Source organism: Tinamus guttatus, unplaced genomic scaffold, assembly GCF_059628265.1.
Source record: "Tinamus guttatus ecotype Peru unplaced genomic scaffold, ASM5962826v1 Tinamus_guttatus_pri_ptg001598l, whole genome shotgun sequence".
Taxonomy (NCBI): Eukaryota; Metazoa; Chordata; class Aves; order Tinamiformes; family Tinamidae; genus Tinamus; species Tinamus guttatus.
The window spans coordinates 1-26,965 of record NW_028290132.1 but is presented as its reverse complement, the minus strand read 5'-3'; the positions used below and the strand labels follow the sequence as shown (position 1 = coordinate 26,965).

Here is a 26,965-nt window from a genome sequence, read left to right as displayed (position 1 = left end):
GGACATTGGGGACACACTGGGGACACCACGGCGGGGGACGGCTCGGGGGAGCGGCGGCGCTGGCGCCAGCGCGCGTCCGCGGAGCCCTGGGGACAATGGGGACATTGGGGACATCGTGGGGACATTGGGGACATTGGGGACATCGTGGGGACATCATTGGGGACATCGTGGGGACATTGGGGACATTGGGGACATGGGGACATTGGGGACATTGGGGACATCGAGGGGACATTGGGGACACCACGGCGGGGGAGGGCTCGGGGGAGCGGCGGCGCTGGCGCCAGCGCGCGTCCGCGGCGCCCTGGGGACAATGGGGACATCGAGGGGACATCGTGGGGACATTGGGGACATCGAGGGGACATTGGAGACATTGGGGACATTGGGGACATCAGGGGGACATTGGGGACACTGGGGACACCACGGCGGGGGAGGGCTCGGGGGAGCGGCGGCGCTGGCGCCAGCGCGCGTCCGCGGCGCCCTGGGGACAATGGGGACATCGAGGGGACATTGGGGACATTGGGGACAATGGGGACATCGAGGGGACACCACGGCGGGGGACGGCTCGGGGGAGCGGCGGCGCTGGCGCCAGCGCGCGTCCGCGGAGCCCTGGGGACAATGGGGACATTGGGGACAATGGGGACACACTGGGGACATGGGGGACATTGGGGACATCGTGGGGACATTGGGGACACGGAGGGGACACCACGGCGGGGGACGGCTCGGGGGAGCGGCGGCGCTGGTGCCAGCGCGCGTCCGCGGCGCCCTGGGGACATTGGGGACAATGGGGACATTGGGGACATTGGGGACATGGAGGGGACACCACGGCGGGGGAGGGCTCGGGGGAGCAGCGGCGCTGGCGCCAGCGCGCGTCCGCGGAGCCCTGGGGACAATGGGGACATTGGGGACATTGGGGACATTGAGGGGACATTGGGGACACCACGGCGGGGGAGGGCTCGGGGGAGGGGCGGCGCTGGCGCCAGCGCGCGTCCGCGGCGCCCTGGAGGGACACGGGGACATTGGGGACATTGGGGACACATGAGGACACGCAGGTGACACAAGGACAAGTGTGGGAACACATAGGGACACCCAGACACACGCAGGTGACACGAGGACGCACAGGGTCACACGGGGTCACACGGGGACACACCAACACACGCAGGTGACACAAGGACACACAGGAGGACACACAATGGGACACCCGGACACACGCAGGGCCACACAAACACATGTAAGCGACAGAAGGACACAGGGACACACGAGAACACACACAGGGGACACAGAGACACACGAGGACACCCGGAGACACACGAGGACACACACAGGTGACATGGGCACACACAAGGACACAGGAGAACAAGCAGAAGTGACACGAGGACATCCGGACACGTGCGGGGATGCACAGACACGCACAGGTGACACACGGGCACACACGAGGACACACGGAGGTGACATGAGGACACACACGCAGGTGACACCCGGGGACACACGGGGACACCCAGACGTGCACAGTGACACACGGACACACACGCAGGTGACACAAGGACACCCGGGGACACCCGGGGACACCTGCAGGTGACATGGGGACACACGCGCAGGTGACATGGGGACACACAAGGACACAGGAGGACAGGCAGAAGTGACACGAGGACACCCGGACACATGCGGGGATGCACAGACACGCGCAGGTGACACACGGGCACACACGAGGACACACGGAGGTGACATGAGGACACACACGCAGGTGACACCCGGGGACACACGGGGACACTCAGACGCGCACGGTGACACACGGACACACACGCAGGTGACACAAGGACACCCGGGGACACCCGGGGACACCCGGGGACACCTGCAGGTGACATGAGGACACACACGCAGGTGACACCCGGGGACACACGGGGACACCCAGACGTGCACAGTGACACACGGACACACACGCAGGTGACATGGGGACACACCGGGACACACGAGGACACACACAGGTGACATGGGGACACACACGCAGGTGACACCCAGGGACACACGGGGACACCCAGACGCGCACAGTGACACACGGACACACACGCAGGTGACACGGGGACACACCAGGACACACGAGGACACACGAGGACACACACAGGTGACACGGGGACACACGAGGACACAAACGCAGCTGACACGGGGACACCCGGCCGCACATGGTGACGCACGGACACACACGCAGGTGACACGAAAACACATGGGGACACAGGAGGACACGCAGGCGACATGGGGACACACACGCAGGTGACACGGGGACACACCCGGACACACGCAGGTGACACGGGGACACACGCGGGTGACACGGGGACACACCAGGACACACGAGGACACCCGAGGACACACGCAGGTGACATGGGGACACACATGCAGGTGACACGGGGACACACGCGGGTGACACGGGGACACATCCGGACACACGCAGGTGACACGGGGACACACGCGGGTGACACGGGGACACACGGACACATGCACAGGCACACACAGACACACGCGGGTGACATGGGGACACATGGACACATGCACAGGTACACACACGGACACACGCGGGTGACACGGGGACACACGCGGGTGACACGGGGACACACGGACACATGCACAGGCACACACACGGACACACGCGGCTGACACGGGCACACACACGGGTGACACGGGGACACACGGACACATGCACAGGCACACATGGGGACACACGCGGGTGACACGGGGACACACCCGGACACACCCGCCCCCCCGCCCCCCCCCTCACCGGCGGCTCGTTGGGCTGTCCCCAGCTGCCCCGGTTCAGGGGGGGCGGTGGCGGCGGGGGGGGCCGCGCGGGGGGGCGGCGGCGGCTGCGCCGGGGGGGGGGCGGGCGCCTCCTTGGGCCCCCCCTCGGCCGGGGGGGGCGGCGGCTCCTCCCGCTTGGCCTCGGCCGGGGCCTCCGGAGGCTTCCTGGGGGGGGGGGGGGGGTGACACCGTGGGGGGGGTGACACCATGGGGGGGGTGACACCACGGGGGGGCCCCAATACCATGGGGGGGGTCATGACACCATGGGGGGGGCCCCAATACCGTGGGGGGGGGGGGGCCAATACCATGGGGGGGGTCCACAATACTGTGGTGGGGGGGGCGATGCTGGGAGGACCCTGGTGCCTTGGGGGACCCGATGCCGTGGGGGGGGGGGGTCCCAATTCTGGGGGGGCTCTCGATGCCTTGGGGGGGTCCCAATGCCGGAGGGGGCTCCCAATGCAGATGGGGAGGCCCAATTCCGGAGGAGGGTGCAATTCCAGGGGGGTCCTGATGCCTTGGGGATCCCAATCCTGGGGGGGTCCCAATCCTGGGGGGGTCCCAATGCCCTGGGGGTTCCCGACACCTGGGGGGGGGGTTCCTGATCCCTTGAGGGGTTCCCGATCCCTTGGGGGGGGTTCCCGACGCCCTGGGGGTTCCCGATCCCGGGGGGGGTGTCCCTATCCCTTGGGGGGGGGGTTCCCGATCCCTCAGCGATTCCTGCTCTTGGGGGGGTTCCCGATCCCTTGGGGGGTTCCCGACGCCCTTGGGGGGTTCCCGATCCCTTGGGGGGGGGTTCCCGATCCCGGGGGTGGTTCCCGCTCCCTTGGGGGGGGGGGGTTCCCGCTCCCTTGGGGGTTCCCGATCCCAGGGGGTTCCCGCTCCGGGGGCTCCCCCCCCCGCTCACCCCTCCTGGTCCCCCTGGTCCCCCTGGTCCCCCTCGTCCTCGTGCCCGTCCTCCTCGTCGCTGAACTTGAGCTTCTCGCTGTAGTCGACCTCCTCGTGGGCGCCTGCGGGGCGGGCGCTGGGTGAGGGGGGGCCGCGCGCCCCCCCCGCGCCCCCGCGCCCCCCCGTACCGGCCCAGCCGTCGTCGTTCTCCTGGTCCAGCTCGTCGAACTCCTGCAGCTCGTCCTGCTTCAGCACGGGGGGGCGGCACACGGGCTCCCCCCCCCGCCCGGGGGGGCCGCGCGCGCCCGCCGCCCGCGCCGGCCTGGGGGGCGAGGGGGGGGCAATATCTGAGGGGGGGCAACATCCGGGGGGACCCCAATATCCAGGGGGGTCAACATCCAGGGGAGCCCCAATATCTCGGGGAGCCCCAATATCCCAGGGCAGCCCAACATTCCGGGGGGGGGCAATATCTGGGGAGCCCCAAAATCCTGGGGGGAGGGGGCAACATCCGGGGCACCCCAATATCCCGGGGGGCCCCAATGTCCCAGGGGCCCCCAATGTCCCAGGGGCACCTATACCCAAGGGGGACCCCAATATCCGGGGGGCCCCAATAACCGGGAGGGCCCCAATAACTGGGGGGGGGGCATCAATAACCGGGGTGACCCCAAGATGCCGGGGCTCCCCAATATCCCAGGGGAGCTGCAACATCCCAGGGGTGTCCCCATATCCCAGGGGACCCGGCAGCCATGGGAAGTCGGGGGTTCCCTGTGGCCCCAGAGCGCCCCAATATCCCCAGGGGGTCCCCAACATCCCGGGGGGGCCGTACAGGACCAGCCGCCCTGGGGGTGGCCCCAGTGTCCCCAGTGTCCCCTGTAACGGCCCTGGCGGCCGTGGGGGGGTCTCTGTGTCCCCAACATCGCTCACGAGGACCCCAGTGTCCCCAAGGCCTCCCGGGGGGGGGGGGGGGGTCCCGCCGTCCTGGGAGGGTCCCCAAGGTTCCCGGAGGGTCCCCAAGGTTCCCTCAGGGTCCCCCTCTCCCCATTGCCCTGGGGGGGTCCCTGGTGTCCTGGGGGGGTTGCCCCCCCCCCCGGGTGTCCCCCCCCCCCGGGTGTCCCCCCCCCGGGTGTCCCCCCCCCCCGGGTGTCCCCCCCCCCGGGTGTCCCCCCCCTCACCTCTGGGCCTCGGGCCCTGCGCCCCGATAGGCTCCTCCCTGCGGCCCGTAGGGGGGCGGGAAGGGCAGGTAGGGGGGGTACATCTGGGGGGGGCACGTGGGTGACGGCCCCGCCCTCTGCACCCCCCCAACAACCCCGACCCCCAAACAACCCCCCGGGACCACCCGACCCCCAACACCTCCCCCCGAGCAACAACCCTCCAACAACCCCGACCCCCAAACAACCCCCCGGGACCACCCGACCCCCAACACCTCCCCCCGAGCAACAACCCCGACCCCCAAACACCCCCCCACGACCCCCCAGGACCACCTGACCCCCAACACCTCCCCCCAAGCAACAACCCTCCAACAACCCCGACCCCCAAACAACCCCCCGGGACCACCTGACCCCCAAACAACCCCCTAGCAACAACCCCCCCAACAACCCCAACCCCCAAACAACCGCCCCATGATCCCCCACGACCACCCAACCCCCAACACCTCCCCCCGAGCAACAACCCCGACCCCCAAACACCCCCCTCAACCCCCCAGGACCACCCGACCCCCAACACCTCCCCCCAAGCAACAACCCCGACCCCCAAACAACCCCCCGGGACCACCCGACTCCCAAACAACCCCCTAGCAACAACCCCCCCAATACTCCCAACCCCCAAACACCCCCTTAGCAAGAACCCCCCGCCACAACCCCCCTGGGACAACACCCCCCGCCTCCCAACAGCTCCCCCCCAGTAACAACCACCCCCCAGCAACCCCAACCCCCAAACACCCCCTAGCAACAACCCCCCCAACCCAGCACCCCCCCCCAAGAGCCCCCCCGCACTCACAAAAGGCGCCATCACCCCGCGGTAGGGGGGGCAGTGGGGGGGGCCAGCAGGCTGGGGCCCCCCCCCGGGGGGGGCGGCGGCGTCGGGCGGGGCCCCCCCCTCAGGGCCGCGGCCCCCGCCCTCCCGCCACCCGGCGGCGCCTGCGGGGGGGGGAGACGGTAGCACCGGGGGGGGGGACACACGACCCCCCCATGATGCTCCTGGGTGACCCCCTAGTTCCCCCCTCCCCACCTTTGGGGTCCCCCCCACGCTCACCGGGGGGGCGGGGGCTTGGTGACCCCCCCGTGGTGCCCCCCCTCGTGGTGTGTCCCCCCCATGGTGCCCCCCCCATGGTGCCCCCCCCGTGCCCCCCCCCGCCATGCGCTCACCGGGGGGGCGGGGGCTTGGTGCGGGCCCACACGACGCAGCGGCACCGTCCCGGTCCCTGGCGGCCCTGTCCTGGTCTCCGGCCGCCCGCAGCGTCGGGAATTCCTCGCGCGAGAACCGCGACGGTTGGTTTGAGGCCCTTCCACCTGGGGGGGGCACGGGGGGGTCACAGCAGGGCCCCCCCCCCCCACCATCGCCGTGCGCTCCAGGGGTAGCGCTCGCCCCCCCGTGCCCCCCCGTGCCCCCCCGTACCCCCCCGTCCCTCACCATCGCCGTGCGCTCCAGGGGTAGCGCTCGCCTGTGCCCAGGACCTTGTTGCGCCGGCCGCCGGGGGGGGAATCTGCGGGACGGGGGCGTCACGGGGGGTTCCGGGGGGCACCGGGACCCTGGGGGGCTCCCCAGGCCCGGGGGGCCCTGTGGTGCTGGGGGGGCTCCCTGGGTCCAGGCACTTCCTGACCCCGGGAGCCTCCCCCCATCCCGGGAGCCTCCCCCCATCCCGGGAGCCTCCCCCCATCCCAGGGTCTCCCCCCCCATTCCCAGGGGTCTCCCCCCATCCCACGGATCTCCCCCCATCCCGGGGGTCTGCTCCCAATCCCGGGGGTCCCCCCCCATCCCACGGATCTCCCCCCATCCCAGGGGTCTCCCCCCATTCCCAGGGGTCCCCCCCCATTCCCGGGGTCCCCCCCCGGCCCCCCCGTCACCTCGGCCGCTGCCGGCCGCTTCGGGGGCCCCCCCGCAGGCGTCGGCGAAACCGGCTGCGACGGCGACTCCGGCTGCGGAGCGGCTGACGCATCGGAACTGCGGGGGCGACAACACCGCGCCGGGGGGCTTGTCAACACCGTGCCGGGGGCATCAACACCGCGCCGGGGGTGTCAACACCACGCCGGGGGCGACAACACCGCACCAGGGGCGACAACACCGCACCAGGGGCGACAACACCGCACCAGGGGGCATCAACACCGCGCCGGGGGCGTCAACACCGCGCCAGGGGGCGTCAACACCGCGCCGGGGGGCGCCGACCCCCGCCCGCGCCCCCCCGCGCCCCCCCGCCCCCGTCACCTCTTGTGGTCGGGGGCCTCGGCCCGGCTGGCCCATCCTGAGCCGTCCTTGGGCACCAGGGACACGTTGGGGTCGTTCCCGCGGTTCTCGGCCTTCAGGCTCGGCAGGTTGGCGGGGGGGGGCATGCGGCGGGCGGCCACCTTGCCCAGGCTCTGCAGGCCATGCCGGGGGGGCGCTGGGGAGAGGAGAGGGACCACGTTACCACGTTACCACGTCACCCACGGGCGGTTGTACCCACAGGCACCGCGGCACCGCGTCACCGGGGCCTGTCACCCGTATGCGGTTGTACCCCCACCTTGCCCAGGCTCTGCAGGCCATGCCGGGGGGGCGCTGCGGAGAGGGACCACGTTACCGCATCACCGCGTCACCCGTATGCGGTTGTACCCACAGGCACCGCGTCACCGGGGCCTGTCACCCATATGCGGTTGTACCCCCACCTTGCCCAGGCTCTGCAGGCCATGCCGGGGGGGCGCTGGGGAGAGGGACCACATTACCGCGTCACCCGTATGCGGTTGTACCCACAGGCACCGTGGCACCGCGTCACCCGTATGCGGTTGTACCCACAGGCACCGCGGCACCGGGGCCTGTCACCCGCGGGCGGTTGTACCGAGAGCAGGCGGCGCTTGAGGGCTGTGTCACCCGCACAAGATGGTACCGAGAGCAGGCGGCTGTGTCACCCGCATGCGGTTGTAGCCACAGGCGCGCGGGGCTCAGAGCCCTGTCACCCGCGCGAGGTGGTACCGAGAGCAGACGGCGTCTGAGGGCTGTGTCACCTGCGTGCTGTTGTAGCACAGGCGCGCAGCACTCAGGGCCCTGTCACCCGCGTGAGCTTGTACGGAGAACAGGTGGCGCTTGAGGACTGTGTCACCCGCACGCGGTTGTACCCACAGGCACGCGGGTCCCTGTCACCCACGCGAGCTTATACCTAGAGCAGGTGGCTATGTCACCCACATGCGGTTGTACCTACAGACACGTGGTGCTCGGGGCCCTGTCACCCGCATGAGGTTGTACCAACAGCAGGTGGCTGTGTCACCTGCATGCGGTTGTACCCACAGGCGCGCGGCGCTTGTGGCCCTGTCACCCGCGTGAGCTTGTACCGAGAGCAGACGGCTGCTCACAGCCCACAGGCGTGCGGCTGTCGGGGGCCACAACACCCACTCGCAGTTGTACCCGCAGGGTTGTGGCACTCAAGGGCCCTGTCACTCATGTGCGGCGGTACCCGCACCTAGGCGGGTCTCAAGAGCTGTGTCACCCGCACACATTCCTAGCTGCGTTTTGGGGCTCTTGAGGCCCGTGTCACCCCTGCACGGCTGTATCCACAGGTGTGCAGCTGTCAAGGACCACGTCACCCGCACGTGGCGGTACCTGCAGGTTTGTGGCTCCCGAGGACCGTGTCACCCGCACATGGTTTTATTAACATGTTTCGTGGCTCTCCAAAACCATGTCAACCGCGTGCGCTTGTACTGCAGGTAAGCAGCTCTCAAAGGCTGCGTCACCGGCGCACGGTGGTACCTGCGGGTTTGTGGCTCTCGAGGGCCCTGTCACCGGCGCACGGTGGTACCTGCGGGTCTGGGGCTCTTGGGGGCCCTGTCACCCGCGCGCAGCGGTACCTGCGGGTGTGCGGCTCCCCACGGCCCCGTCACCCGCGCGCAGCGGTACCTGCAGGTTTGTGGCTCCCCAGAGCCCTGTCACCCGCGCGCGGCGGTACCTGCAGGTTTGCGGCTCCCCACAGCCCCGTCACCCACACGCGGCGGTACCTGCGGGTGTGCGGCTCTTGGGGGCCCCGTCACCCGCGCACGGCGGTACCTGCGGGTGTGCGGCTCCCCACAGCCCCGTCACCCGCGCGCGGCGGTACCTGCGGGTGTGCGGCTCCCCACAGCGCTGTCACCCGCGCACGGCGGTACCTGCAGGTTTGTGGCTCTCGAGGGCCCCGTCACCCGCGCGCGGCGGTACCTGCGGGTTTGTGGCTCTCGGGGGCCCCGTCACCCGCGCGCGGCGGTACCTGGGGGTTTGTGGCTCCCCAGGGCCCCGTCACCCGCGCGCGGCGGTACCTGCGGGTCTGGGGCTCCCCACGGCCCCGTCACCCGCGCGCGGCGGTACCTGCGGGTTTGTGGCTCTCGAGGGCCTTGCCGCGGTAGGTGTCAAACAGGCTGAGGGACGCGTAGCGCCGGCCGTCCCTCCCCCTGGCCGCGGGCGCCGGGCGATCGGACATCGCGCTGGAAGGTCATTGAGCACCGCGGGGGGGGCGCGGGGGGGCGCGCGCGCCCGGCAGCTGCGGGGGGGGGGAAACGGGCGTCACGGCCCCCCCCGGGACACCGACCGGGCTGGGGGGGCCCAGGCGTCCGGGCGCCCCCTCCTCTAAACGGGGCCCCGGCGTCCGGCCCCCCCCGCTCCCTCCCCAGGAACCGGAGATCCAACCTGCCCCCCCCCGGCCCCCAAAAGGATCCAGGCCCCGCCCCCCCAAGGGCCCCGGCGTCCGGGCGCCCCGGGCTCGGGCCGATCTAAAGGACCCCCCCGCCGCCAAAGGGGGCCCAGGCGTCCGAGCCCCCCCGTTCCAACCGCTCAAAGGGGCCGATCCCCCCACCCCGAAGGGGCCCAGGCGTCCGGGAACCCCTCCCCCCCACAGGGACCCCCTCCGCGCCGGGCCCAGGTGTCCGGGGCCCCCCCAGAGGGACCCAATTCCCGCCCCATGCGGGGCCCAGGCGCCCGGGCCCCCCCCCCGCCCCGAACAGGCCGCGCGGAGCCGCCGTTACCCGGCGCGAACCGGGCGGGGGGAGCGGGAACCGGCGGCCGCCCCCGCCCCCACAGCGAGGACCGGAAGGGGGCGGGGGGGGCACCACGACGAGCTCCCCCCCCCCCCCCGCGCCCGTTAAAGGATGGGGGGGGGAGGGGAGCGCCCGGGGTGGGGGGGGCAGAGGCCGCGGCCGGTCGCAAGATGGCGGCGGCGGCGGCCGAGGGGCGGCCGCGGGGGGGCGGCTCCGTGGCGGCCGCGCGGGCCGGGGGCGCCGCCGCCGCCGCCCGATACCGACCTGGGCGGCTCGGGCGGGCTCCGCTCGGGCGGGCGGCGGGCGCGGCGGGCGCCGATGGCGGCGGCGGGCGGCGGATGGAGGCGGATTCCGGCGGGTCCCCCCCCCGGCCGCCCCGGGCCTCGCTCGCTGCCCTCGAGCGCGCGCGCGCGGGGCCGCCCCTCCTGCTCCAGCGGCCCCGCCCCTCGGCGGTAACGGCCGCGCGCTCTGCGCCTGCGCAGCGCGCTGCCCGCACCTGGGCGGGGCCTCGCCGCCTCGCGCCGCTATTGGCGGGCGCCGCCGCTCGCGCGCTCTGCGCCTGCGCAGCGCGTTGCCCGCACCTGGGCGAGGCCTCGACGGCCATTGGTGGGCGCCGTCGCCCGCGCTCCGTGCGCCTGCGCAGCGCGCTGCCCGCGGTTGGGCGGAGCTTCGTCCGCCTCGCGCCCATTGGTGGGCGCCGCTTCCCGAGCCCGCCCCGCCGCTCCGCGCGCAGGCGCAGAAGCCCGCCCGCACCTTGGCGCGAGGCGATGGTTGGGGAGCCATGGCAACCGCAGCCCCCCCCAACATGGCCGCCGCGCCGCGGCCCGGCCCGCCGTCGCCATGGCGACGGCGGCGACACCGCGGAGCTCCGGTGGCAACGAACAACCGCCCCCGTCCCCATGGCAACCGGTGCCCCGCCCCCCGACCGCCTTGGGGACCCATAGAGAGAAATGGAAGGAAAACGGGGCCTGTCCCCCCCCGGGGATTCCCCTCCCTCCCAGAGTCATTTCGGGAGCCCGGGAAGCCCCCAGGTCCCGGGAGCCCAATGGGCCCTTCCAGGTAGCGGTGGATGTGGCCGGGCCCCGGCGTCCGGGCAGACGATGCCATGGCGGGGCCCCGGCGTCCGGGCGCCCTCCTTGGCACCATTGATGCCATGGCTGGACCCCGGGCGCCCTCCTTGGCACCATTGATGCCATGGCGGGGCCCCGGCGTCCGGGCGCCCTCCTTGGCACCACTGATGCCATGGCGGGGCCCCGGGCGCCCCGTGACGCGGCCCTGCCCGCTGCGTCACCGTCCCGCTCCGCGTCCTGCCCTTCCCGGGGCCGCCCACGGCCTGACCCACATTCCGCGCCCGGGCCCTCCCGCGCACGGGGCCGGTTTGGGCAATTTTGGGTTTCCCGCGGCTGTTTCTGGGTTTCCATTTCTCACTGTCGCGGCTTTTTCCCAGAAAACCGGCACCGAATCCTGTGCCGGGGCCCGCGGCCGCCTGTGGTGGCGGGGGGGGTTGTGGCACCCGGACGCCTGGGCCCCTCTCGTCTGGCACCTGGAGGGCTGTGGGCGGCGCGGGGGGGCCGGACGCCTGGGCCCGCTCTCATTTCTCCCCCGCTCCGGGTTATTTCTGACTTCCCCTCGGGATCCCCCCTGGGAAACCCAAATCTGCTCCAAAAACAGCCCCGATCCTGCCCAGGCTGCAGCCCCGATTCTGCCCAAATCCCGTCCATGTTCCCGTTCCAGTTGAGCCTGGATCCTGCCCCTTTCCCGGTCCTGATTTAGACCCAATCCTGCCCCTTTTCCTCTCTAAATCCAGTGCGTTTCCTGCCCCAAAACCGCATGATTCCTTCCTGTATTCCTAGGTAAATCCCACCCAAATCCTGCCTATCTCCAGGCTCCAATTTGGCCCCGGTCCTGCCTGGTTGCAGCCTGTCTCCCTGCCCTGATTCCGCCCCATTCCTGCCCATTCCCCGGCCCCGATCTTTCCTGAATCCCGCTCATTTCCAGGCTGCGATTCAGCCCCGATCCCTCCTGCTTCCCAACCCAAATCCCGCCCGAATCCTGCCCCTTTCCTGGCCCTGATCCCGCCAGGATCCCGCTGGTTTCCCCCCCCCCAGCCGAGATCTCCCCACCCGGCTGAAACCGAAAGGCTCTGGGAGCCCCCGGGGAGCCCCCGCCCCCCCCAAGGGGCCCCGGCGTCCGGGCACCCCCCGCTCCCCAAGGGGCCCCGGCGTCCGGCCGCGGCGCAGAGGAAGGAGAAGCAGCCGCCGCCGTTTCCGCTCGGGCTCCGGTTTTTATTGACACCTCCCCGGCCGCAGCGTCGCAATAAATAAATACAAAAACGTCCCCCAAGAGCCCCCGAAACGGGCCCCGGCGTCCGGGGGGGGTTGTACACGGTACAGCCGCCCCCCCGGCCCCATAAATACATAAATAGGTCAATAAATAAAGGCGCCGCCGCCGCCCTCGCGGCCCCCCCGGCTGCGCATCCGTCATCGGGTCCTGCAGCCCCCGTGTCCCCATGTCCCCATGTCCCCATGTCCCCGTGTCCCCGTGTCCCTTCATCCCGATGTGGCTCTGTCCCCAGCTCCTGCCCTGGCCCCATCTCTTGCCCGTCCGTGTCCTACTTGTCCCCGCACCCCTGTTGTCCCCAAGCTCCTATGGCCTCACGTGTCACCGTGTCCTTCTGTCCCCGTGTCCTACCTGTCCCCACGTTGTGTCCCCATCCTGTCTCCACGGTGCTCCATGGCCATGTCCCCATGTCCCTCATGTCCCTCACGTCCTCCAATGTCCTCCATGTCCCCCATGTTCCCCAATGTCCCCACGTCTCTCCGTCCATGTGTCCTACCATCCCATCCCAACGTCCCCAACGTCCCCATGTCCCCAATGTCTCCAACGTCCCCAACGTCCCCCACGTCCCCACGTCCCCTCAGTCCACCCCCAGCAGCCCGAAATAGGCCTGTCCCCCCGCGTGCAGGTCGAGGAAGCGGCCGCCGGTGGTGGTGGCCGCCAGGCGGTCCCCGCGGCGCAGCTGGAACACGGCGCCCTGGTAGAGCGACTCGAACCAGAGCTGCCTCCCGTCGCCGTCGGCGTCGGCGTCGCCGCGCGGGCGCCCGGCGCACACGGAGCGCACGGCCGTGAGCAGCGGCACGTCCCGCGGATACTCCTCGGAGAAGCGGGACACGGAGAGCCGCAGCGGCGGCACCGGCGCGGCGGCCGCGGGGCAGCGGGCGCCGGCGAAGGCGGCCGCCGCGTACACGAAGTAGAGGCCGTCGCGCGGCACCACCAGCTTGTTGCCCTGCAGGCGGACGCCGTTGCGCACCACGGACGGCGCCACGGCCGCCTGCCACACCAGCGCGTCCGGCGACGACGACGAGGCTGCGGGGACAGCGGGGACAGGGGTCAACGCGGTCAGTGGGGTCAATGGCATCAACAGGACCAACGGGGTCAATGGCATCAACGGGACCAATGGCGTCAATGGCATCAACGTGATCAACAGGGTCAATGGCATCAACATGGGCAATATGACCAATGCGGTCAATGCAGTCAGTGGGGTCAATAACATCAACATGACCAACAAGGTCAATAGCATTAATGTGACCAACTAAGTCAACACAAGCAATGGACCCAATAGCATCAGTGTGACCAACAAGATCAACGCAGGTAAGGGGATCAATGATGTCAACATGACCAACAGGGCCAACGGCATCAATGTGACCAACGTGATCAATGGGGCTGATGGCGTCAACGTGACCAATATGATTAAAAAGCGCCATAAGGTCAACAGCGTCAATGCCACCAATGTGGTTAACACCATCAATACAATCAAAGGCGTCAACACGGCTGATGTGCTCAACACACTCAACACAGTCACCAGGGTCAACGGGATCAAGGGCATCAACGTGACCAACGCGGTCAACGCAATCAACAGTGTCAATGAAGCCAATGATGCCAACGTGACCAACATGGTCCAGCGGGAGCCCAACTTTGCTGCCAGGTGCCCACCAGGCACCCCCATGTCCCCCATGTCCCCCGTGTCCCCCGTGCCCCCCATGTCCCCCACGTCCCCCACGTCCCCCACGTCCCCCATGTCCCCCACGTCCCCCACGTCCCCCGCGTCCCCCATGTCCCCCACGTCCCCCACGTCCCCCGTGTCCCCCGTGTCCCCCATGTCACTCACCTACGACATGAGCCGCTGGTTTCTCCCGACTTTGCAGCATGGCCAGAGGTTGGGCAGCTGTGGGACGAAGGGGACGTCAGTGACGGGATGGGGGGGACACGGGGGGACATGAAGGGACACGGGGTGACATGGGGGATCATGGGGGACATGGGGACACCCAGACACTCACCGAGCGGCTCCGGCACCGGCATCTCCATGGGCTCCTGGGGACGGAGGAGGGAGAAAGTCAGAGGGACCCGGAGAGCCGGGGAGGGACCCGGAGGGGACAGAGGGACAGGGACCCGCGCGGGGACCCGGAGGGGACGGAGCGAGAGGTGGAAACGGGACGGACGGATGGGGAGGAAGAGGAGGGCAAGGAAGATGGAAGGAGGATGGGAGGGATGGACGGAGGGAGGGATGGGGAAGAGGAAAGGGGGGAGACGGATGGAGGAGGAGGAGGAGAGTGAGGGATGAAGGAAGAGGGAACAGGTGGAAGGAGAAGGGAGCAACGGATGGAGGGAGGAAGAGCCAAAAAGGAGGAGAAGGGGATGAAGAGCAAAGGAAGGAGGAAGATGAGGAGAGCGAGAAGGAGAAAAGGGGAGGAGGGAGGAAGATGCGGGGAGGCAAAGGATGAAGGAGGAGGATGAAATAAGGAAGAAGGGAAGAAGATGAGGGAGGAAGATGAGGGAGGAGGACAAGGGAGGAAGACGAGGGAGGAAGACGAGGGGAGGCAAAGGATGAAGGAGGAGGATGAAGGAAGGAAGAAGGGAAGAAGATGAAGGGAGGAGGCCAAGGGAGGAAGATGAGGGAGGAAGACGAGGGGAGGCAAAGGATGAAGGAGGAGGATGAAGGAAGGAGAAAGGGAGGAAGATGAAGGGAGGAAGATGAAGGGAGGAGGCCGAGGGGGAGGCCGTCCTCACGCACCGGGGCTCCCCGCGCGGCGGCGGCGGCGGCGGCGGCTCCGCGCGGCAGCAGCAGCAGCAGCAGCAGCGTCGCGGTGACGGCGACGGTGACGGTGACGGTGACAGTGACGGTGACGGCGATGGCGGCCGCGCGGCGCCCCCCGGCCCGGCCTGTGGCTTCCGTCATGGCGGCTCCGTGTGTCCCCCCGGCGCCGCTCGCGGCCCCTTTATGGCGCCCGCCGCCCCCGCCCGGGATTTCCCGCTTCCCCTTCCGCCCCCGCCGCCCCTCCCCCGCGGGGAAGGGCCCAGGCGTCCGGGGTCCCCCCCTGCCCCGTGGTGGTGACGGGGACGCTCGGGGACGCCCCAGTGCCGCTCTATGGTCCCGCGGGGCCGCAGACCCCCATGGCTCTATGGGCAGCCAAGGGACTCTCTGGTCACTCTATGGCCGTCTCTATGGTCCTGGGGGGCCATAGACCCCCATGGTCTATGGGCACCCAAGGGGCGCTCTGGCCACCCTATGGCCGTCTCTATGGTCCTGGGGGGGCCGTAGACCCCCACAGCTCTATGGGCACCCAAGGGGCGCTCTGGCCACCCTACGGCCGTCTCTATGGTCCTGGGGGGCTGCAGACCTCCACAGCTCTACAGTCACCTGTGGGGCACTCTCTCCAGCCCGTGGTCATCTCTATGGTCCTCCAGAGACCCTCACCCCCCCACTCCCCCTCTGGCCTCTCTCCCCACCCAACCGCCAACTCTATGGTCGCCCAGGATTGGGGGGGGGGGGCCGGCAGGCGCTAACGAAGCCTCCAACGGTCGCCCCTAATTAACGAGACACGGGGGGGGGGGGGGGGGCGGGGGGGCTCCACCCCCTGTCTCATTAATTAGCGGCGACCGTTAATGACCCAGAAAAGGCGGGAAAGGCCCCGGGCCGGATGTGGCCTGCGGGGAGGGCAGTGAAAGCAGAAGTCGGCGCCGCCGTTTCGGGGCCAGACCGGCCGGTTTCGGGCAAAACCCAGGGGCAGTTTCCACCCCGCCCCGGCCGAAACCGGATGCACGAACGGACGCTCCTCCCCCCGCCGTGGCGGCCATGATGGCGGCTGCGGGGTCATGGGGCCGGAGGGCAAAGGTCACCCGGGCCCCCGGGGGGGCACGGTGACTCCGGGCGGAAGCGGCGCCGCAGACGGCCGGAAGTGGCCACAGGGAAGGGCGGAAGTGACGAAGCGAATGGCGGGAAGCGCTAATAGCAGGGCGGGGGCAGAAGGGCGGAAGCGGCCACAGAGCACGGCGGAAGTGGCAACGGGCAGGGCGGAAGTGGATCCCCTGGTAGCTCGGAGGGGATCGATAAAGACCGGCGGGGATTAACGGGGATCCATAGGGAGGAACGGGGATCCATAGGGATCAACGGGGATCCGAAAGTATCCATAGGGATTAACGGGGATCCATAGGGATCAACGGGGATCCATAGGGATTAACGGGGATCCATAGGGATCAACGGGGATCCGAAAGTATCCATAGGGATTAACGGGGATCCATAGGGATCAACGGGGATCCATAGGGATTAACGGGGATCCATAGGGATCAACGGGGATCCGAAAGTATCCATAGGGATTAACGGGGATCCATAGGGATCAACGGGGATCCGAAAGTATCCATAGGGATTAACGGGGATCCATAGGGATTAACGGGGATCCATAGGGATCAACGGGGATCCGAAAGTATCCATAGGGATCAACGGAGATCCATAGGGATCAACGGGGTGAAAGAAACGGACGGGGATCAATGGGCATCAATTGGGATCCATAGGAAGCGACGACACAAGCGAGAAACCAGGAGGATCCGTGACGTTTATGGAGCTCAATAGCGACCGGGGGGCAGGCAGGGATCCATAGGGATCAACACGGGGATCCATAGGGATCAACACGGGGATCCATAGGGATCAACACGGATCCCCCGGGATCGAGCGGAGCGGGGGGAACCCCCAGGGCGGCCGCTGCTCCCGAGCGGGGCCGGACACCCCGGGAGAGGCCGGTGCCTCCGTTCCCATCTCCGGGGGCTGCCGTTCCCGGCTCCGCCGTTCCTGGCTCCGGATGCCTCGGTTCCCGGCTCCGGGCTCCCCCATTCCAGGCTCCTGGCATGGCCATTCCCAGTTCCCAGCTCTGTCATTCCCGGCTCCGCCGTTCCCGTTCCCGGCTCCGCTGTTCCCGGTGCTGCCGTTCCCGGCTCCGCCGTTCCCGTTCCTGGCTCTGCCGTTCCCGTTCCCGACTCCACAGTTCCCGTTCCCGGCTCCGCTGTTCCCGTTCCCGGCTCCGCCGCTCCCGCGCTCCCAGTGCTGCCGTTCCCGGCTCCACAGTTCCCGCTCCCGCCGTTCCCGTTCCCGGCTCCGCCGTTCCCGGTGCTGCCGTTCCCGGCTCCGCCGTTCCCGGCTCCGCCGCTCCCGGCGCTCAGCGCTCCATGTAGATCCGCAGGCTCCGCTCCCAGGCCCGCGCGGCCTCTTCCCGGCGCCGCTCCCGGCGCTTCCCGAGGGCTCCGCGGCGCCGCGCGGGGGCGGCCACGGCGGCCGCGTCTCCCGCCCGGAAGTGGGTGACCCGGAGCGGGGGGGCCCCGGGGCAGCCCAGCCCCCCCCGGTCCCGCTTGAGCCGCGTGGGAAGCGGCCGGAGGCGCCCGGAGCCGCCGGGGCCCAGCCCCCCCCGGCCGGGCCAGCCGGCCCGGAGCAGCAGCCGGAAGCCGACGTTGGATTCGGGAATGCCGGGGGGCGGGGGGGGCGCCGGGGGGGGCCGGCTCAGCAGGTGGATCGTGCTGCTCCGGTGCCGCTCCGGGCTCCGCGCCGAGTACAGGGAGCCGCACTCGGAGCAGAGGAGCCGCTCCGGCGGGACGGGGCTGCGGGAGGCGGGAAAAGGCGGGAATGAGGAGCGGAATGAGGAGCGGAATGAGGAGCGGAATGAGGAGCGGGACACGGGAATGGGGAGCGGAATGGGCGGGAATGAGGAGCGGGACACGGGAATGGGGAGCGGGACACGGGAATGGGGAGCGGAATGAGGAGCGGAATGAGGAGCGGAATGGGCGGGAATGAGGAGCGGGACATGGGAATGAGGAGCGGGACACGGGAATGGGGAGCGGGACACGGGAATGGGGAGCGGGACACGGGAATGGGGAGCGGAACATGGTGGGAATGGGGAGCGGGACACGGGAATGAGGAGCGGGACACGGGAATGGGGAGCGGAATGGGCGGGAATGGGGAGCGGGACACGGGAATGGGGAGCGGAACATGGTGGGAATGGGGAGCGGGACACGGGAATGAGGAGCGGGACACGGGAATGGGGAGCGGAATGAGGAGCGGGACACGGGAATGGGGAGCGGAATGGGCGGGAATGGGGAGCGGGACACGGGAATGGGGAGCGGAATGGGTGGGAATGAGGAGCGGGACACGGGAATGGGGAGCGGAACACGGGAATGGGGAGCGGAATGGGCGGGAATGAGGAGCGGGACACGGGAATGGGGAGCGGAACACGGGAATGGGGAGCGGGACACGGGAATGGGGAGTGGAATGGGCGGGAATGAGGAGCGGGACGGGGGGAATCCCGCATCCCGCCCGGCATCCTGGAAAACAGCCGCCCGGCAGCGCTTCCCGCCTCTACATGGCTGGAAAAGGGGATTCGCCGCAGTGTTTCCATCCCAAATACCGGAAAAGTGGCCTTCCCATGGCATTTCCATCCCACGCATTGGGAAAAGCAGCTTTTCCAGGACGTTTCCATCCCACATATTGGGAACACCGGCCTTTCCACGGTATTCCCATCCCACATACTGGGAACACCAGCATTCCCATCCCACATATCGGGAATACCGGCCTTCCCATGGCATTCCCATCCCACATATTGGGAATACCGGCCTTCCCATGGCATTCCCATCCCACATATCGGGAATACCGGCCTTCCCATGACATTCCCATCCCACATATTGGGAATACCGGCCTTCCCATGACATTCCCATCCCACATATCGGGAACCCCGGCCCTCCCTCGCGTTTCCCATCCCGCGGCGCTCCCGGCACTCACGGCGGCTCCTCCGGCGGCTCCTCCGGCCGCCATTCCCGCAGGAATCGCGCCAGCTCCGTGTGCCCGGCGCCCTGCGCCAGGCGGGCGGCGGCCGCGCGCTCCGCGGCGTTCCCGGTGTTCCCGGCGTTCCCGGAATTCCCGGCGCGGAGCAGCGCGGCGGCGGCGGCCGCGCGCCCGGCCCGGGCCGCGCACATCAGGGCCGTCCAGCCGAAGGCGTCGCGGAAGCGGCCGGAGGCGCCGCCCGCCAGGAGCCTCCGCAGGCTCCGCACGTCCCCGTCCTGGGCCGCCCGCAGCAGCGCGTGGCCCTGCCGGTGCTCCCGGGAGCCGGGAAGGGGATCCGGAGCATCGGGAAGGGGATCCGGGGCGGCGGGAAGGGGATCCGGAGCATCGGGAAGGGGATCCGGAGCGGCGGGAAGGGGATCCGGAGAGCCGGGAAGGGGATCCGGAGCGGCGGGAAGGGGATCCGGAGCGGCGGGAAGGGGATCCGGAGCACCGGGAAGGGGATCCGGAGCACCGGGAAGGGATCCGGGGCGGCGGGAAGGGGATCCGGGGCACCGGGAAGCGGCTCTGGAGCCCCGGGAAGCGGCTCGGGAGCACCGGGAAGCAGCTCTGGAGCCCCGGGAAGCGGCTCGGGAGCACCGGGAAGCGGCTCGGGAGCACCGGGAAGGGGATCCGGAGCATCGGGAAGGGGATCCGGAGCACCGGGAAGCGGCCCCGGGGTGTCCGGAGGCCCCGGGGGGGCGGTCGCCGCCGCCGCCGCCTCCCCCCCCGCCCAGAGGCTCTCGTAGAAGCTCCGCGCGGCGGCGCCGGCGGCGCCGGGGGAGGGCGGCGCGGCGGGGGGGGCGGGGCGGCGGTGCCCGTCGCTCCACGCGTCGCCCCGGTCCCGCGCGCGCGTGAACGCGATGAACATGGCGGCGGGGGGGGGGGGGTCAGCGCCGCGGCGGGGACCGGCGCGGGACCCCCCCCGGGGCTCCGGACCCCCAGCGCACCATAGAGGCGGCGGAGCGGAGCGGTAGCCGCCTGCGCGCACTGCGCATGCGCCGCCTCCCTCCAGCGCGCACTGCGCATGCGCCGCCTCCCTCCAGCGCGCACTGCGCATGCGCCGCCTCCCTCCGGCGCGCACTGCGCATGCGCCGCCTCCCTCAAGCGAGCACTGCGCATGCGCCGCCTCCCTCCAGCGCGCACTGCGCATGCGCCGCCCACCCCAAGTGGGGCCCCGCGCATGCGCTGCCCCCCCGTCTTTGCGCATGCGCCTGCACCGCCCCAGTCCTGCCCCGCGCATGCGCTGCCCCCCCCGTACACCGTGCGCATGCGCTGCAACGGTCCCAGTTGCACACGGCGCATGGGCTGCCTCCCATGGCGCCCTGCGCATGCGCCGCCCCTTCTTCCCCCTCCCCGCTGTTGTAGTTCTCCTCCGCCTTCCCCGCCATTCACGTCCCTGGCGGGGCGGAGCCTCGGGACTACAAATCCCGCCGTGCCCCGCGCGGCGGAAGCGCCGGCTACGTCAGCAGCGCCCGCCGCGTCTCGCGCAGCCGCAATGCCCTTCTCACCCCCCCACGGACGCGCAGCGGGGGCCGACGGGAGTTGTATGCGAGCCGCGCGCCGCCATTGGCTGCCCGCGCCCGAGGCGCCGCGCCATTGGCTGGCGGCGCGGACTGCAGCTCCCGGCAGCCCGCGCGGCGGCGCAGGCGCAGAGCGGCGCGGCCTTGCGGGACCTCGCTCGAGCCGCCGTGAGCGCCCGGGACGGCGGGGCCGGGGGGAGGCCGGGGCGGGGGCGGCGCTTCGTGCCCCGTTTCCGGGGGATCCGCGGCGTTTCCGCCGGTCCGTCCCGGGGCTCACGGCCGCCGTCCCGCAGAGCCGCCGCCATGAGCAGCTCCGAGGAGGTTTCCTGGATCTCCTGGTTCTGCGGCCTCCGCGGGAACGAGTTCTTCTGCGAGGTGCGGGGGGGCCACGGGGGGGCCCGGACGCCGGGGCCCCTTTGGGGCGGCTCCCGGACGCCGGGGCCCCTTTGGGGGGGTCCCGGACGCCTGGGCCCCTTTGGGGGGGGGGTCCCGGACGCCGGGGCCCCTTTGGGGGGGGGGCCCGGACGCCGGGGCCCCTTTGGGGGGGGTCCCGGACGCCGGGGCCCCTTTGGGGCGGCTCCCGGACGCCTGGGCCCCGCAGGTGGACGAGGATTACATCCAGGACAAGTTCAACCTGACCGGGCTCAACGAGCAGGTCCCGCATTACCGGCAGGCGCTGGACATGATCCTGGACCTGGAGCCAGGTGGGGCCGGGGGGCTGTGGGGCTGGGGGGGTCTATGGGGCCGGGGGGTCTGTGGGGCTGGGGGGTCTATGGGGGGGTCTATGGGGCTGGGGGAGTCTGTGGGGGGGTCTATGGGGCTGGGGGGTCTGTGGGGGGGTCTATGGGGCTGGGGGGTCTATGGGGGGGTCTATGGGGCTGGGGGGTCTATGGGGGGGTCTGTGGGGCTGGAGGGTCTATGGGGCTGGGGGGTCTGTGGGGGGGTCTATGGGCCTGGGGGGTCTATGGGGGGGTCTATGGGGCTGGGGGGTCTATGGGGGGGTCTGTGGGGCTGGAGGGTCTATGGGGCTGGGGGGTCTGTGGGGGGGGTCTATGGGGCTGGGGGGGTCTATGGGGCTGGGGGGGTCTATGGGGGGGTCTATGGGGCTGGGGGGTCTATGGAGGGGTGTATGGGACTGGAGGAGTCTATGGGGCTGGGGGGTCTATGGGGCTGGGGGGTCTATGGAGGGGTGTATGGGGCTGGAGGAGTCTATGGGGCTGGGGTCTATGGGCAGTTTTATGAGGCCAGGGGGTCTATGGGGTGTCCATGGGGCTGGGGTCTATGGGGGGTCTCTGGGGCTGGGGGGTCTGTGGGGTTTGGGGGCCTCTGGGGGGGGGGTCAGGGAGGAGCTTGGGGGGGTCCTGGGGCCCCTTGGGGTCCCTGTGGCCCTGGCAGGGGGGGATGGGGGTTGCCCGGACGCCTGGGCCCCCCTGAGCGTGTGTCCCCCCACCCCCAAGATGAGGAGCTCGAGGACAACCCGAACCAGAGCGACCTGATCGAACAGGCGGCCGAGATGCTCTACGGGCTGATCCACGCGCGCTACATCCTGACGAACCGCGGCATCGCGCAGATGGTGGGGACATTGTGGGGACACCGGGGACACCCGGGGGCACCGCGGGGGCACCGTGGGGACACCGGGGACACCGCGTCCCCATTGTGTCCCCATGACACCCACCGCGTCCCCATCCCCGCGCGCTACATCCTGACGAACCGCGGCATCACGCAGATGGTGGGGACACCCGGGGACACCTGGGGACACTGTGGGGACAACCGGGGACAGCCGGGGACACCGTGGGGACAACTGGGGACACCGCGTCCCCATCGTGTCCCCGTGACACCCACTGCGTCCCCGCGTCCCCCCATCCCCGCGCAGATGGTGGGGACACCGTGGGGACACCCCCGCGTCCCTGTGACGCCCCCGCGTGTCCCCGCGTCCCCCCTCGCGCTCCGTCCCCGCGGCCCTGTCCCCGGTGTCCCCCGCTGACCCCCCGTGTCCCCCCCCAGCTGGAGAAGTACCAACAGGGCGACTTCGGCTACTGCCCCCGCGTCTACTGCGAGAACCAGCCCATGCTGCCCATCGGTGCGGCCGGACGCCGGGGCCCTCGGGGGGGACGGGGGGGGGCGCCCGGACGCCGGGGCCCTCGGGGGGGGGGGCGCCCGGACGCCGGGGTCACCGGGGGGGGGGGGGGCCACTTGGGTGCCCTGGGGGGAGGGGGGCACCCGGACGCCTGGGCCCCAGGGTGGGGGGCTTGGTTGGGGGGAGGAGGCGGGGGGTGTTGGGGCCACCCCGTGACCCGGACGCCTGGGCCCTTTGTGGGGGGGAGGAGGGGAGGGTGACCTGGACGCCTGGGCCCCTCGTGTGTTTCGGGGGGGTGACCCGGACGCCTGGGCCCCCCGTATGTTTTGGGGGTGGGGGGGGGTGACCCGGACGCCTGGGCCCCCCGTGTGTGTGTGTGGGGATGGGGGGGGGTGACCCGGACGCCTGGGCCCCCCGTGTGTGGGGGGGTTGACCCGGACGCCTGGGCCCCCCGTGCGTTTTGTGGGGGTGACCCGGACGCCTGGGCCCCTCGTGTGTGTGTGTGGGGGGGTGACCCGGACGCCTGGGCCCCCCGTGTGTTTCGGGGGGTCCCGGTCCGCCCTGACGCCCCCCCAGGGCTCTCGGACATCCCCGGCGAGGCCATGGTCAAGCTCTACTGCCCCAAGTGCATGGACGTCTACACCCCCAAGTCCTCCCGGCACCACCACACGGACGGCGCCTACTTCGGCACCGGCTTCCCCCACATGCTCTTCATGGTGCACCCCGAGTACCGGCCCAAGCGCCCCGCCAACCAGTTCGTGCCCAGGTGAGCGCCCGCGGCTGCCCTGGAGCCTAATGACGGCGGGGGGGCTGCTCATGACGTGGGGTCACTCTGGAGCCTAATGACGGCGGGGGTTGACTCTGGGGGCTGCTGGTGACGTGGGGTCACTCTGGAGCCTAATGATGGCGGGGGTTGACCCCGGGGGCTGCTGATGACGTGGGGTCACTCTGGAGCCTAATGATGGCGGGGGTTGACTCTGGGGCTGCTGATGACGTGGGGTCACTCTGGAGCCTAATGATGGCGCGAGATCACTTTGGGCCTGCTGATGTTGCAGGGTCACACTGGGACTTGCTGATCGTGCAGGGTCACTCTGGGGCCTAATGATGGCGCGGGGTTGCTCTGGGCTTTAGTGATGATACAGGTTCACTGTGGAGCCTAATGATGGCGTGGGGTTGCCCTGCAGCCTAGTGTTGGGGCACGTTCACTCTGGAGCTTAACGATGGCACGGGTTCACTTTGGAGCCCGAGGCCCTTCCTGGAATGTGCCGAGGGCCTGCGTTCACTCTGGAGCCTACTGAGGGCCCCCGGCGCGTCTCTTGCAGGCTCTACGGCTTCAAGATCCACCCCATGGCCTATCAGCTGCAGCTCCAGGCCGCCAGCAACTTCAAGAGCCCCGTGAAAACCATCCGCTGAGGCCCGGACGCCTGGGCCCCCCCGGGGGCCCCCCCGGCCTCGCGCCAGCCCTTTACGTTAAGGGCTTTTCGGGCGGTTTTTCTGAGACCGAAGCACCCGGAGAAAAAAAAAAAAGAGAAAAAAACACCCGTTTTGTTGGTTTTTGTCCTCAAAGGCGGCGGGGGCAGCGCAAGCCCCGACAGGCGGCCGGGGCGGGGCCCTGCGGTGGGGCCCGGATGCCGGGGCCCCCCCGGGGTGTCTCCAGGCGGCGCCCGGCCCTGTTTGTCCTCCCCTCCCTGCGCACAAAGGCCGGGGACAAAGAAGGGCCCCGGCGTCCGGGCACTTCCTTGACAACCCCCCCCGGGGCAGGTTGGGGTTTGGGCTGCGGGTTGGGGCGTCCCCCCCTCGCCCAAAGGGCCCAGGCGTCCGAGGGGGCGGGGCCGGGCGGCCCCACCTGGTCCTTATAGAGGGGTGGCAGCCCCGGGGGGGGGACAGCGGAGGCCGCGTCCTCGGGTGGCACCATGGCCCCCCCCAGCCTCCTGCTGCTGCTGCTGCTCCCGGCGGGTGAGGCCGGACGCCTGGGCCCCCCCGGACCCCTGGGGGGGACATGGGGACACCTGGGACCTCGCTGGACCCCTGGGCGGGGACATGGGGACACCTGGGCCCCTCCTTGGACCCCTGTGGGAGGTCGGGGGGACATGGGGACACCCGGACGCCTGGGCCCCTCCTGGACCCCTGGGGGGGGGGACATGGGGACACCTGGGACCTCGCTGGACCCCTGGGGGGGACGTGGGGACACCTGGGCTCCCCTGGACCCCTGGGGGGGGGACATGGGGACACCTGGGACCTCGTGGACCCCTGCGGGAGGTGGGGGAACATGGGGACACCCGGACACCTGGGCCCCCTCTGGACCCCTGCAGGAGGTGGGGGGGGGATATGGGGACACCCGGACACCTGGGCCCCCCCTGGACCCCGGGGGAGGGGTTTGGGGACAGCCAGACAGCTGGGCCTTTGGGGGGGGTCCCGGACGCCTGGGCCCTTTAACGGGGTGTCCAGGTGTCCCCTGGGTGCAGCCGGTCGGTCACTCCGTCCTTGTCCCAAACCTCTTGTGGCTCCTGGGTGGGGCAGGGGGGTGACTCGGGGGGGGGCCCTGGTGGCTGCTCCGTGGAGGGGCCCAGGCGTCCGGGGGGGGGGGAGGGTTGGCTCGACCCCTCCCTCCCCCCATGGCAGCCGGTGCCTTCCTGTGTCACGAGTGTCCCGCGAGGGTCTGGGACGTCTGCCTGTTCCGGGCGGCCACCTGTAACGCAACAAGCGACAACGTCTGTAGCAGCGACGACTACTTCATCGGTGAGGGCCCAGGCGTCCGGGGGACCCCGGTGTCGGGGGGGGGGGGGGGACACCTGGGGTGGGAGGGGCCCAGGTGTCCAGGAGGGGCCCAGGTGTCCGGGGGGGGGCCCAGGCGTCCGGGGGGGCCCTTGTGTTGGGTTGGGGGGGTAGGTGTTGGGCAGGGGGTTATGGTCCCAGGTGTCCAGGTGGGCCCAGGTGTCCGGGGGGGGCCCAGGCGTCCGGGGGGGGGCCCAGGCGTCCGGGGGGGCCCAGGCGTCCTGCGCTGACCCCCCCCGCAGGGCGGGTCCGGGTCCTCTCCGCTCAGGGCTGCTCCGCGCCCGCCGCCTGCTCCTGCTCCGGCTCCGGCTCCGACTCCTGCTCCGAATCCGCCTCCGGGTTTTCCTCCACGCCGACCCCCAGGGTGCGGCGGGAGCGGAGCTGCTGCAACGGGACCCTCTGCAACGGGGCGGCGCCTCCGCGCCTGGCCACGCCCCCCGCGCTCGGCCCCGCCCTCGGCCTCGGCCTCGCCCTGCTGCTGGGGGCGGGGCGCTGAGCGGGGGGCGGGACCCAAAGCCGGCCCCGGAACGCCCGGATCCGCCCCCAAACCTGCCCTAAAACCCCCGGATCTGCCCCCAAACCGGCCCCAAATCGCCTGAATCTGCCCCCAAAGCCCAAATTGCTCCCGAGCCCCCATAACCTGCCCCCAAATCCCCGAATCTGCCCCGAATCCGCCCCCTTCCCCCCCGCCGTGGGGCCGAGGTGACGCCCCGCACATGGGGCTGATCGTCCCCACGGCCAGGCCCCGGGGGCAATTTGGAGCGCTTAGGGCCATTTGGGGACGCATGTGGGGACTTTCGGGGCCGTTCCGGGCCGTTCCGGGCCGTTCCGCGGCGTTTCGGGCCCTGTGGACGCGTTCGGGACCCCGTTTTGGGGCGATTTCGGGCCGTTTCGCGCCCAATAAACCCGCTGCCGCCCAGAGCGGCGCCGCCATCTTCGCCCCTCCTCGCGCGCCGCCTTCCCGCGCGTTGCCCCGGCAACGCCCCGCCCCTCTACGGCACCACCCCCGCCCGGCCGCGTGGGCGGGGCTGGGCGGGCGTCCCCGCCCTCTGCCGTTGCCGCGGCGACGCCCCGCCCCTGACGCCGCTATCCCCGCCCCGTATGGGCGGGGCCAGGCGCAGATTCCCGCCCCGCCCCTCCCGTCACACACACGCCCCCTCCCGCGCGCAGGCGCAGGCGCAGGGCGGGGCGCTCCGCCGCGGCGCGTTGGGCCCCGGCGGCCGCCGTAGCGCGGGCGGAAGCCGCCAAGATGGCGCAGCTGCTGAGCTGCGTGCTGGGCCCGCGGCTCTACCGGGTCTACCCCGAGCGCGGCCCCGCCCCCGCCGCGCGCCGCGACCCGCCCTGGGTGAGCGGGACTGACGTCACGGGGCGCCGCGCGTGACGTCACGGCGGGGCGCCGCCGGGGGGCTGTGTGCGGGGCAGGGGGTCGCCGTGGAGACGGGGGGAGTGACGTGGTTGGGGGGGGGCTTGGTGGTGTGATGTCATCGGCGGGGCTACGGGGGCCGGGGTGGTGTCATGGGGTGACGTCACGGCGTTGCCATGGTGGCGGGGCTGCTGTGATGTCATTGTTACCACGGGGTCGCTACGGTGAGTGATG

General features: G+C 70.9%; 4 protein-coding genes across 4 annotated transcripts; 1 reads left to right on the top strand and 3 right to left on the bottom strand.

Moving 5' to 3' along the window:
• Positions 1–3,687: 3,687 nt before the first annotated feature.
• Positions 3,688–10,231, bottom strand: PRRC2A (proline rich coiled-coil 2A). The gene is made up of 10 exons (XM_088539322.1): positions 10,122–10,231; positions 9,193–9,364; positions 7,093–7,267; positions 6,735–6,831; positions 6,301–6,373; positions 6,036–6,179; positions 5,668–5,807; positions 4,845–4,927; positions 3,861–3,994; positions 3,688–3,794 (listed from the first exon to the last, which is right to left on the bottom strand). Exons 2-10 carry the CDS (start codon positions 9,302–9,304, stop codon positions 3,688–3,690), a joined length of 1,065 nt encoding a protein of 354 aa, XP_088395448.1. The 5' UTR covers positions 9,305–9,364; positions 10,122–10,231.
• A 2,543-nt stretch (positions 10,232–12,774) lies between these two features.
• LOC148590203 (tumor necrosis factor-like) lies at positions 12,775–15,093 on the bottom strand. Its single transcript, XM_088539321.1, has 4 exons — positions 15,001–15,093; positions 14,195–14,228; positions 14,026–14,082; positions 12,775–13,223 (listed from the first exon to the last, which is right to left on the bottom strand). The coding sequence occupies exons 1-4, from the start codon at positions 15,091–15,093 to the stop codon at positions 12,775–12,777; spliced, it is 633 nt and encodes a 210-aa protein (XP_088395447.1).
• A 2,242-nt stretch (positions 15,094–17,335) lies between these two features.
• Positions 17,336–19,304, bottom strand: GPANK1 (G-patch domain and ankyrin repeats 1; the record flags this gene model as incomplete). Its single annotated transcript, XM_088539320.1, has 3 exons — positions 17,336–17,780; positions 18,955–19,025; positions 19,065–19,304. Coding segments are annotated over 3 exons (747 nt in total), but the record flags the coding sequence as incomplete, so codon positions are not given.
• A 1,493-nt stretch (positions 19,305–20,797) lies between these two features.
• Positions 20,798–24,052, top strand: LOC148590201 (casein kinase II subunit beta). The gene is made up of 6 exons (XM_088539319.1): positions 20,798–20,891; positions 21,118–21,220; positions 21,974–22,089; positions 22,521–22,596; positions 23,170–23,359; positions 23,916–24,052. Exons 1-6 carry the CDS (start codon positions 20,820–20,822, stop codon positions 24,004–24,006), a joined length of 648 nt encoding a protein of 215 aa, XP_088395445.1. The 5' UTR covers positions 20,798–20,819; the 3' UTR covers positions 24,007–24,052.
• Positions 24,053–26,965: the final 2,913 nt, after the last annotated feature.

What these genes read in the sequence shown, in the direction of transcription:
- PRRC2A (XM_088539322.1), bottom strand. Translation starts at nt 9,304, where the DNA reads ATGTCCGATCGCCCGGCGCCCGCGGCCAGGGGGAGGGACGGCCGGCGC. An exon ending in CCCTGGAGCGCACGGCGATG is followed by an intron (nt 6,180 to 6,300) that starts GTGAGGGACGGG and finishes TGCCCCCCCCAG; the next exon opens with GTGGAAGGGCCTCAAACCAA. An exon ending in GAACGACGACGGCTGGGCCG is followed by an intron (nt 3,795 to 3,860) that starts GTACGGGGGGGC and finishes CCCGCCCCGCAG; the next exon opens with GCGCCCACGAGGAGGTCGAC.
- LOC148590203 (XM_088539321.1), bottom strand. Translation starts at nt 15,093, where the DNA reads ATGACGGAAGCCACAGGCCGGGCCGGGGGGCGCCGCGCGGCCGCCATC. An exon ending in GCCGGTGCCGGAGCCGCTCG is followed by an intron (nt 14,083 to 14,194) that starts GTGAGTGTCTGG and finishes TTCGTCCCACAG; the next exon opens with CTGCCCAACCTCTGGCCATG. An exon ending in ACCAGCGGCTCATGTCGTAG is followed by an intron (nt 13,224 to 14,025) that starts GTGAGTGACATG and finishes CTGTCCCCGCAG; the next exon opens with CCTCGTCGTCGTCGCCGGAC.
- LOC148590201 (XM_088539319.1), top strand. Translation starts at nt 20,820, where the DNA reads ATGAGCAGCTCCGAGGAGGTTTCCTGGATCTCCTGGTTCTGCGGCCTC. An exon ending in GGAACGAGTTCTTCTGCGAG is followed by an intron (nt 20,892 to 21,117) that starts GTGCGGGGGGGC and finishes TGGGCCCCGCAG; the next exon opens with GTGGACGAGGATTACATCCA. An exon ending in GCCAACCAGTTCGTGCCCAG is followed by an intron (nt 23,360 to 23,915) that starts GTGAGCGCCCGC and finishes CGTCTCTTGCAG; the next exon opens with GCTCTACGGCTTCAAGATCC.